The 10,472-nt window shown below is 45.5% G+C and overlaps 3 protein-coding genes across 4 annotated transcripts; 2 read left to right on the top strand and 1 right to left on the bottom strand.

The window, feature by feature from the left end:
• Positions 1 to 991: 991 nt before the first annotated feature.
• Positions 992 to 2,640, top strand: LOC131216308 (guanine deaminase). The gene is made up of 4 exons (XM_058210761.1): positions 992 to 1,136; positions 1,215 to 1,469; positions 1,542 to 1,696; positions 1,758 to 2,640. The coding sequence occupies exons 1-4, from the start codon at positions 1,041 to 1,043 to the stop codon at positions 2,638 to 2,640; spliced, it is 1,389 nt and encodes a 462-aa protein (XP_058066744.1). The 5' UTR covers positions 992 to 1,040.
• An 848-nt stretch (positions 2,641 to 3,488) lies between these two features.
• LOC131215494 (adenosine deaminase 2-like) lies at positions 3,489 to 5,277 on the top strand. The gene is made up of 5 exons (XM_058209884.1): positions 3,489 to 3,922; positions 3,983 to 4,477; positions 4,554 to 4,687; positions 4,753 to 5,110; positions 5,175 to 5,277. Exons 1-5 carry the CDS (start codon positions 3,489 to 3,491, stop codon positions 5,275 to 5,277), a joined length of 1,524 nt encoding a protein of 507 aa, XP_058065867.1.
• A 416-nt stretch (positions 5,278 to 5,693) lies between these two features.
• On the bottom strand, positions 5,694 to 8,556 carry LOC131214881 (uncharacterized). Of its 2 annotated transcripts, XM_058209217.1 has the most exons (4): positions 8,157 to 8,556; positions 6,482 to 8,082; positions 6,351 to 6,401; positions 5,694 to 6,286 (listed from the first exon to the last, which is right to left on the bottom strand). In XM_058209217.1, the coding sequence occupies exon 2, from the start codon at positions 7,776 to 7,778 to the stop codon at positions 6,834 to 6,836; it is 945 nt and encodes a 314-aa protein (XP_058065200.1). In that variant the 5' UTR covers positions 7,779 to 8,082; positions 8,157 to 8,556; the 3' UTR covers positions 5,694 to 6,286; positions 6,351 to 6,401; positions 6,482 to 6,833. The 2 variants fall into 2 exon arrangements, with proteins under 2 accessions (XP_058065200.1, XP_058065201.1); XM_058209218.1 differs by having other exon boundaries at positions 6,482 to 8,556.
• Between the last annotated feature and the right edge of the window lie 1,916 nt (positions 8,557 to 10,472).

Here is a 10,472-nt window from a genome sequence, read left to right as displayed (position 1 = left end):
AGTGGGAGCATCGTTTTAAGACCGAAACTAGGACGAGGCGGAGACCGGCGGGGGGAACTGCGATTTAATTCCCACTTATTCGGTCTGATGTCTTCGCATCTTCGCATCGTTCGCCCGTTGATTGATGTACTCGACCGGCCGAGTATGTTTTATTAGCCAAAGATGAAGCCCGGATCGGCGGGGATGGATCGCGTCCCGGCCGCCCAGTTAAGGGGCAAATAATTTATTATCGCGGGCATGCGTTTTTTTCGGTGAACTCCTTTATCTATCCCCAAGGGCGAGGGCCGCCGGGGGACACTGATAAAGTGATAATTTGCTGCGCTTAAGTGGGGATCAAATCAACGCCAGTTTGCTGTTGATGTTCGGAAGTCGGAGTACACCAACACACGGAACGCATCAACCGCTTAATTAATTTGGTTACATAAACGCAACATAAATATAAATGGATGGACGGGAGTGTGTGCGGTGGTGGGTGTGCAGGGGAAGGCAGGGGGAAGCCTCAGTCAAAGGTCAATTATAATTGTAATGCTTCGTTTAGTTCGCACCAACATTTTGCTGCATTATCAAAGTTGATAAACTGTATTTTTTCGTAGTTTCTAATTCCCGATAGAAATGTACAAGCAATGCCAAACGTAAACATTTGATTAATGCTTATGAATGAAGGATCCATTAGCTTTCTAATGATGATGCAGGCACATACCCGTTGCAGAACTGTGCTTACTGAAAGTAATATAACTAAGTAAATAATTTCTCCCTTTTGGAAGTTGTTCCATGATCATCTTTTTCCCATAGTGCAAGGGTTTGACTTTGACACATACTGTTTTTGACGTTTCATGCTTCGAACGAACCAAATTTTATTGCATGACGATAAAGAGCCATATTTTCTTGCATGAGCAGACACGGGCACGCACACAATGCTTACAAAATGTTGGTTCAGCCGGTATTTTGTGTGCTTATCAAATCGCGAAATGGAAAGAATGATGTTGGATGTGCTCCGTACGGTTGATAAGATTTAGTGAAGCGTAGCCAATTGCGAGATCATGAAGCAACTATTTCTTGGCCAGGTCGTGCACAGCAAGTCTCTCGATGAGTTGGAAATATTGGAAGACGGATTTGTGGCGGTCGACGATGGCAAGGTCTGGGTCACGATCATCGTGTTGACTTTACGTGCGATACAGTTTGTTTATTCCATCGTTTAATGTTTTGTTTTATAGATCTACGCAGCCGGTGACCGATCTCAGCTGCGGGCACTGCTACCGGAAGCCGAGCAGTACGAAACGGTTCAACTTTCGTCCTCGCAGTTTCTGTTGCCGGGTCTGATCGACTGCCACATTCATGCGCCACAAGTCCCAAACATTGGCCTAGGGCTGGATAAGCCTTTGCTGGAATGGCTAGATTCCTACACATTCCCTCTGGAATCGAACTATCGTGATGCCAACTTTGCCGGACCCGTGTACGAGTACGTGGTGGTAAGTAACCGATGTCGGAGTTCGGTGACCGATCGGAATCCAATCGCAAACCATTACCCTGTTTTCCCATAGAACACTACCATTGCCAATGGTACGACGACCGCGTGTTACTTTGCGTCGATCTTTACCGACACCAATAAGATTTTGGTGGATGAGATGCTGAAACAAGGCCAGCGAGGTTTCGTTGGAAAGGTATCATCGAATCGGATGTGTCCCGACTTTTACATGTACGTGTATTACTGCCCCATCGGTAACGGACTGACCGACTAATTGTGCGCCCCCCTTTAGCGAATGTGATACTAAAGCGTCGCTCCAAGCCAACGTAGAATTCATACGCTACGTGCTGGCCAAGAAGAGTGATCTTGTGCGCCCGATAGTGACTCCCCGGTTTGCTATTACCTGTGACGATGCGCTACTCCGGGAGCTGGCGAAACTGGCCCGGGAATACGATTTGCCCGTGCAAACGCACGTCTCGGAAAATCTTGGCGAAATTGACACGGTGAAGCAACAGTTCCCGGAGGCACCGAATTATGTCGGCATCTACGATGCGACGGGTCTGCTAACGAATCGGACCGTGCTGGCACATGGAGTCCATCTGGAGGATGCGGAGCTACCGGTTCTGGCCGACCGTGGTACGTCGATCGCGCATTGCCCCAGTTCGAACACAAACTTGGGCTCGGGGTTCTGTGATGTGCGCAGGCTGCTGGCAGCACGTATCAAGGTTGGCCTCGGTACGGATGTGTCGGGGGGAAGCGAAATGTCCATCCTGGCGGCAATGAGATCCGCACTCGCTGTATCACAGCATTTACATTTCATGAAAACGCAAAACGTTCAAGGGACGGGACGCGTTGGGCCACCGGCTAACGGAAAGCCAGTGAGCTACACTACGCTGACCTATAAGCAAGCTCTGTTTTTGGCCACCCTCGGGGGCGCACAAGCACTGGCGCTCGATGGTGTAGTGGGAAATTTTGTGGCCGGTAAGCAGTTTGATGCTTTGCTAATCGACACGGAGCTACTTCCGATCGGTGGTAACCGACTGCCGGAAGCGATGACGAAGACACGGAGCAAATCGCAGCAGTTGCTGGAACTTATCCAGAAGTTCGTTTACGTGGGCGATGACCGAAACATCGTGAAAGTGTACGTGGCTGGCAGACAAATAAAGCAAATGTAAACCGAAAGGTGAAAAATGTTTTGCGACGAATGGCATCGTTTTCACCTTTATTCCTAGGAACGGGGGAAAAGATTGTTCATCAGACTTCGGTTAGCTCATTGCTTTTAAGTATGTTCCGAAATTCTTTCAAAAGCAGGATCGACGATTCGATTATGAATTCGTGCCCTAAAGGTTATCAGTGTTTTCGAGATGCGAGTATTTCCTTATCATGCGCGTGTTACGGAGCGCTGCGTTTTTTTGAGGACCCGTTAGTTTAGTCGCGTAGCTATCGGCCAGAATTGATTGAAGAGACAATTGAAATAGAATTGTTGCTGATAAGCAGTGGGGAAAAGTTTCAACCACCAACCTATTGCTTCCTGATGCAGGATTTCTGCTATGAATTACGTTATTGAAGCATGAATCGTATCGAAAATTGTCTTCTGAAAAGTATTCCGATTTAGCACGTTCGCCCCATGTTAATGCTCTAACTGACCTATTTTGCGTTGGAACCGATTCATCGGTGCTTTTTCAGCGGCGTTTGGTGCTTTGTTGCTACTAAAAACCCAACGTGGACACAATGTTGACCACGTACGATAGCACAAATGGGGCAAATCACTGTTTATTGTGCATATTAAAATATGTTCTTTTCACTCCCAGACCCACTTCGTTACCTGCCCCGTGGTGTGTGGGACGGACAAGATGAAGGGTTTATTAATAATTCACTGAAATCCATTATTTCTGGCGGTAAAGCGCCACTCCGATTGGTTAGGTGGTGTTCGGATTGGTAAGTCACTGTGCCTCATCGTTAGTTCGCATGTTACTCCAGGATCCTTCGTGTCACGGATTGTCCAGAAACAGTCCGGTTAAGGATGATTGTTCAGATGGTTCTACTGTTGGTGTTTGAACATTGGAGCCCCGGACACACCTTGTACATTTCGCCTGGCCCAACGGAATACCAGCAGATGCGGGAAGCTATCGTGAAAGCAGAACTCAGCTACGGTCTCGGAGGGAAGGTTTTTCTTAGCCCAAGTGAATCGCTAGCTGACCATTACATGAAACACATGAAAAAGAACGAACTTCAATCGCCGCCCGGTCAGCTGGCTGCCGGAATGCCATTTTTTCAGGCAAAACCACTGATCGAAGTTAGCAACGTGTTTAAGGCGTTGAAGATGATGCCGAAAGGAGCAGTGCTGCATTTGCACAACACTGCCGCCGTTTCGTCCACTTGGGTCATCCGCAATTTAACGTACCGTCCCGAAGCCCGACTGTGTTCCGTCGATGAGCGCCACTACTTTACCGTTAGGTAAGTTTCTGGTTGCGGCGTCGGAAACGTGTTTAATGCTAGATTTCCTTCCGTTTTCAGACCACTATCCCACTGCCCGGTGAATCAGACTCGCAACATAAACGATATGCGTAAGGAATGGGCGGACGGTGAAGAGAGCTTTGATCGCTGGCTCGAGGCCATTATCAACATGAAGCTGAAACCATCAACCATCCTGCGCCATCAAGGATCTGCCTCGATCGATGATCTGTGGCGGGATTTTGAAACTTGTTTCGAAGCGATGAAGGGTTTTCTGCAGTACAAACCATTTTTCGAGGCGTACCATCAACAATTACTGCACGAGTTTTTCCAAGATAATGTGATCTACATAGAGCTACGAGTGTCCCTTTCTCGGCTGTTTGACGCCAATGGAAAGGAGTACGAGCCTTTGGAAGTCGCGTACCTGTTGCATCGGATCGTGGCTGAGTTTCGAATCCAGAACCCTACGTTTCAAGGAGTGAAGCTCATCTTGGCAAAGCATAAAAGCATGAACGATGACGAGCTTAACAGTTCGCTCAAGGTTTACGATAGTTTAAGGTGAAGTAAAACCCGTAGTTTGTGGGCATAAGATAATTGTCTACAAGTCTGATTCGCTTTCCTTGTGTGCCCTTAGAAGTACCATGCCAGGATTTGTCGTCGGTTTCGATCTTGTCGGTCAGGAGGATGCCAATCGATCGTTGAAGACGTTTGCCGCTGCCCTGTTACGACCACCTCTTCCTAGATATTTTTTTCATGCCGGTGAAACAGGTATGGGGCCGTCACGGTTTTACAGTGAAGTAAGATTTTGATTTTATAATTTGCATCCGTCGCAGTTGGATACTACACCGAAGCAGACCAAAATCTGATCGATGCGATTTTGCTCGACACCAGGCGCATCGGGCACGGATACTCGCTGTTGAAGCATCCCATTCTGTGGCACGCAGTTCGCCGGAAGCAAATCGTGCTCGAGGTTTGTCCAATTTCAAACCAGGTGCTCGGACTAGTAAACGACCTCCGGAACCACCCTGCCGGGTTTTATGTGGCACAAAACATACCGATCACGATTGCACCCGACGACCCCGGATTTTGGGATGCGAAAGGCGTTAGCTACGACTATTACTTCGCCTTCATGGCCATAGCTCCGTCAACCGGGCTGGGCTTTTTGAAACAGCTCGTCTGGGATTCTATCAAGTAAATTGCTCACACTTCGCGGTGTGATCGCGAGAAGTCTTTAAACGGTGTCCGTTCGTTTCAGGTATAGCGCCATTAGTGACGGGGAGCGCCAGAATATCACCCAAACTTTGGAGAAGCAATGGGACGTATTTGTGCGCGGAATCGGCAAGGAACACGATGTATAGATACCCAATGGAAGTAAAAAAGGGGTACAACAACGTAAAGCTCGAACTATGATGCAATTACTAAAATAACATACGTACGTACGTTTTCCGGTGGGGGAAACTTAACATTCTTTTTATACCTATCGATATCTTTCGAGCTGAGACATAAGAGAAATCTTGAATTTCTCAGCCCTACTTCAAATTTCAATTCAAATGCAACCAACTGTCGCATGAGGCACAGTAAACATGCGCTTAAAAGCATAGTGTTCAGTGGATCCCACTTAAAGTCCGGTCCACACGCTACGATGCATAGCTACGATCTCTCAAAGTCATTTATCGTAGCTATCTGTGGAGCGTCCACACGCTTCGATTTGCAACGGATCTATCGTTGTTAAATTAAATACATTAAAGGAATATTTATATATTTTTGATTCATTTTCCATAACGAAAATTGGATCTAGACTGGGAATTGCGGCATAAATTAAATTTAAAGTACAGTAGGACCACTTAAGGTTTTTACCCTCTCTGGTCTGCTCCCAAACGCTGTCTACAAATAATTTTGCGCGAACTAAAAAATCTATGCATTCCTTAACTAATTTCTCCTCTGTCTTTTGCTTGGGATTTCTACATTTGCTACGAATGAAGTTCACAAATTCGTCCTTGCAAACTTCGTAATTTACAGAGGACAATTCTTCGACCATTCGACCTTCGAGGACAAAGAGGATTCTTCGACCATTTTCACCTGCTCAGCCGAAGACAACGGCAGCAGATCAGTAACAAGCAGTTTGCTGCCGTTGTTGGCGATCTGCGCATGGGACGGAATATCGGAGACGGAAGGAAGGATATCTGCATGGGAAGGAAGGATGACTGTATAGGACGGAATATCGGACGGAATATCGGAGACGGAAGGAAGGATGTCGTCCTCGTCCGAAGAAATGCTGTAGTCGAAAGAAGGCACCAACTTTGACTGCTTCTTTAATCGCTCGATCTTCTTCCAGGTGGCTCTTGATGTTTGGTCGTGCTTTTTCACCTACAACAAAATACAAAGTTTTTCCAATTGCCAATCGAATTTTCTCCTCATTCCATTGTCATACCTTGTACCACCATTGCCACGATGTTAGTGGTGTTCGGCCATCGTCGCAGATCTAGAAAATGGCAAAATAAATTGTGATAAATCGTAGCGATATATGAAACGCAAACAAACAAACAAAATTATGTTGCTTACTGCGAATGCATATGTCGCCTGCGGCTTTTTTCAGTGCGTTTTTTTTATGTAGGATCGGTTTGAGCACGATGCAACAGTGGACCTCCACCCGCCAAAGTGCGGGTTTTCAAAATGCTTCCGGAAGCACTTATGGTCCTCGATCGAAGTCCATGTCAGTTGGCCCGGCACCTTTCGGCTGGAAGCCCCACCTTTACTGCAACGCCCTTCCAGGCTTGAGACAGTGCCTTTTCTTGGGTTGCTGATAAGTTGTACAGGATGGGAAAGGATAACACAGATTTGGCTAGTTATAATTCTTTTACTGATCGATTGGCACAAACGCTAACAAACTGAATTCCGCTAACAAGGCGGAACATCATGGGCAGGCATGCTGTTGAAATTCGAATTTGTCAAGTATTTTTACTATTTTTTTCAACGTTGTTTTAATCGTCTGTTTAACTCGTATCGATTTTTTAGTAATGAAAAGAGTCACCATTGGCCACACGTTTGCATATTCAATAAAAAATGCAGAATTAGTCTTGGCTTTTACTACTTTTTGCATAGGTTTATTAGGTTTTTTGCATAGGTTTATGACCATAGGTTTATCTTTTAAAATGTAACCGTTCGTTACGGATAGCACATTTGCCACGATTTTCTTCAATTCATCGGCTTTGTCCGCGCTCACCGAAACGAACGAAACAAACGCTTGGCCTTTCATTCGACCCGTTTTCATCAACTTTACATCGACTACCCTGAGAACATCCTGCTCGAAGAAAAGGTCGAAAATTTTCTTCAAATCCTGTTCGGTCACATGTTTGGAGAGATTTTTTATGTACAGTTTGTCCGACGGTTCTCCGGGAGTGTAATTTTGGAACACATTCAGCAACGCTCTTTGTTCATCGGGGATTCGATTTTGTAAAATATCATCCAACGACCTCGGACCGTCTGTAACAGGTGCACTCTCAGAATGTGGAGCGCAATTGCCACTGGTTATTTTTAAGGTTTCCTCTGAATTTGGTGTACGACTTGAATCGACTGAGGTCCCGGAAAGGTGTATTTCTAATTTCGACACTTTTTGTTGCTTCACGCAAACTAATGGCTCGGTTGGGCAGTCATAGTTAACCACTTTCATCGTTCGCGGCAGAGATATGCTGGTGGCCGGTTTCAATCTCTTGAGCGAGATATTTTCCGTGTCCGATTCTAGTTCCGATTCATCGTCCGATGCGCTGTGTAGCGAATGAGAGGCTAGGTTTAGGGTTTGGAGATTTTCTGACGATCCTTTCTGTAGCTCAAACGGTGGTGTTAAATTCATTTTGTTCATTAGATGCAATACTTGGTAGTAAAATGCCACGTTCGTTGATAGCTCTCGTGATATTTTGTTCAATGTGCCTGACGACGCTTTGGGGTACTAATTTCTCCAGCATCGTCCGTTTCCGCATCATTCATAGCAACTTCAGAGTATTCGACTTTTAAACGATGGCTAATGATCAGCAGCTGATGAAGACGAGCTATCACTAACCGTGCCGCAGCCTCGGTGCTAACGTAAACGAGAGCACAAACGGCTGCTCGCCGTTTGTAAAGATGTTTTATTTCCAGTCCGAATAGATGAAGATATTCCCTCACATCTACGTTTGTAAATAGGGGAGGAAAATTAAAGATCCGTAACGCAATTGGAGACATTGAAACCACTGACACGAACCAAACATTGATGTGCGTTTCGGATTATTTTCGACAATTCATTTGACAGCAGATTGGTTTTTGTTGGTATTGGTTGGTTTTCCGATTTTCCGATTTTCATACCAATTCTCCGATTTTCATACCAATTCTCCGATTTTCATACCAATTCTCCGATTTTAATCGTCTGTCACGCCAAACGTCCAGTACGGACGCGAAAAGCAGCGGACCCTCAGTAACAGCGCACGAAGTTCCTACGCGGGCGGCTCTTCTTCCTCACTCATCACAAAACCGGCCAATTTGGACCTGGAAGAGTATCTGAAATCGCGGCCCCCGGAAGTGCTCGAGAAGCTATCCCGCCATCGCCATCTGTCTCGCGGTTTATCGGTATGCTTCTTTCTATCACATCCGCAGTTATTTGTTTACTTTTCTCCGACTGATTTACTGATTTACGAACGCGCAAAGACGCACAAATGTCATGCTAAAAACATCGCCTAGAAACCGATCAGGAAATGCTTTGTTTTTCCGCTCGGAGAGCGAGAGGTTCTGGTCTCTGCCCTTCTTCTGACTAGAGAGAGAAGGGCGAAAGCGCGACTGGGACCCATTATTGCGATACCCGAACAAAAAAAACACTCTGCGGGGACACACGATGCGTAACGTAACTGCGGGGACACACGAAGCGTGAAAACTAGCGTAAAATTAATTTGTAACGTCAAAACGTTTACGCTTCGTGTGGCAGCAAAAAATTAAAAACGAAATGTCAAACGTGTTTACGTTCGTGTTTTTGGTCCAAGAAAATAGAAATAAAAGAGAAATTAATTGATTTCTGAATATTTTTTTCTGTTTTTTCCGATTTTGTTGCTATACCAGCAAATAAGAACTTAAATTATCCTCTGTTTGTAAGCAAAGCGTATGAAAAAAATAATTACGCTCGGGTTTACGGCTCGCGCGAGGCGTAAACGTTTTGACAGAGGCGCAGCAGTTTGGCATTAATCGTTAACGTCAAACTTGTTACGTTACGCATCGTGTGTCCCCGCAGAGTCAATTTTTCATTTTTCTAGCCGCAGATTTCGACTCCCGAGACGCCCCCTCTCACTATGCCCGTTTTTACCTGAATAAAGGCCTGTGCACACAGAAACTGAAATGAACTGAACTGAACGTAGCGTAACGAGCGACGCGTAAAAACGCGTTGCCTTGTATGGGATTGCATGAGACCCTTCACACCGATGTCGACGTCAACTTCGTACGGCGACGACGAATCTGTATAAATAGACAACGCTCCTTTTGTGTCGGTTAAAAACTTTGGCCAAGGTTCGTATGGTGAAGGGTCCCATACAATCCCATACAATCCAATACAAGACAACGCGTTTTTACGCGACGCTCGCTACGCTACGTTCAGTTCAGTTCATTTCAGTTTCTGTGTGCACAGGCCTTTAGCTTGAACAGGATGGCGCTACGTGCCATACAACGACAACCACGATCGATTGTTTGCGCCGCATCTTCGGAAGTCGAACATTCAGCAGAAATGGTGATGTGAAATGGCCTCCAAGAAGCTGCGATTCGACGCCTTTGGGTTATTATCTTTGGGGAGCGGTCGAAGATAAATGTTATGCGAACAAACCAGCAAATATTGACGACCTCAACACCCAAATTTAAGTTGCTATTGCCGAGATAGGACCACAGACAGTCGAAATGTGCTAAAAAATTGGGGCCACCGAATGAGTAACAGCGAAACCAGTCGTTATGGAAATTAGGCTGAAACTATTTTTCACGATTAAATGTGATGAATGAACCTTTAAGCCGTCTTCACACAGGGAACGTTAATTACGTTTCGACGCGACGCTTTTTCCGACCTTTCACACCGGTTACGACGGCGGCGACAGGCAACGGAAAAGTCTTTCGCCCTCTCGTTCGGGCGAAAACAATTAGACATCTTGGGTAGTTAAAAAATAATCGAAGATTACTCATTTGGCGTTTTTTTGTATCACAAGCATGCAAAATAATTTTAACTTAATTATTACTTGTAATACAAACACAAATTCATCATAAAACTATTTTAATTCTCGCACCAAAAATTCAATGTGTCTTGATCTTCCAAATATAAACACAAATAATCTGTCAAAACACAACACTTCGCCCCACTCACCCAAAAACCAAGTATACGAACCTTGGCCAAAGTTTTTAGGCGACACAAACGGAGCGTTGTCTTTTCATACAGATTCGTCGTTGCCGTACAAAGTTTTCGTCGACGGCGGTGTGAAGGGTCGCAAAGAATCCCATATGAGACAACGCGTCGTTCGCAACGTTACGTTCAGTTCATTTTGGTGTGAAGACGGCTTTA

The sequence above is a fragment of the Anopheles bellator genome, chromosome 1 (genome assembly GCF_943735745.2).
Source record: "Anopheles bellator chromosome 1, idAnoBellAS_SP24_06.2, whole genome shotgun sequence".
Taxonomy (NCBI): domain Eukaryota; kingdom Metazoa; phylum Arthropoda; class Insecta; order Diptera; family Culicidae; genus Anopheles; species Anopheles bellator.
Note: the sequence above shows the minus strand (reverse complement) of the source record. Positions and strands in the feature narration are given on the sequence as shown.

Coding starts and splice junctions, on each gene's coding strand:
- LOC131215494 (XM_058209884.1), top strand. CDS start 3,489: ATGATTGTTCAGATGGTTCTACTGTTGGTGTTTGAACATTGGAGCCCC. Junction 3,923..3,982: donor CGCCACTACTTTACCGTTAG/GTAAGTTTCTGG, acceptor TTCCGTTTTCAG/ACCACTATCCCACTGCCCGG. Junction 4,478..4,553: donor AAGGTTTACGATAGTTTAAG/GTGAAGTAAAAC, acceptor GTGTGCCCTTAG/AAGTACCATGCCAGGATTTG.
- LOC131216308 (XM_058210761.1), top strand. CDS start 1,041: ATGAAGCAACTATTTCTTGGCCAGGTCGTGCACAGCAAGTCTCTCGAT. Junction 1,137..1,214: donor TGGCGGTCGACGATGGCAAG/GTCTGGGTCACG, acceptor TTTGTTTTATAG/ATCTACGCAGCCGGTGACCG. Junction 1,697..1,757: donor ATGTGTCCCGACTTTTACAT/GTACGTGTATTA, acceptor GCCCCCCTTTAG/CGAATGTGATACTAAAGCGT.
- LOC131214881 (XM_058209218.1), bottom strand. CDS start 7,778: ATGAACAAAATGAATTTAACACCACCGTTTGAGCTACAGAAAGGATCG.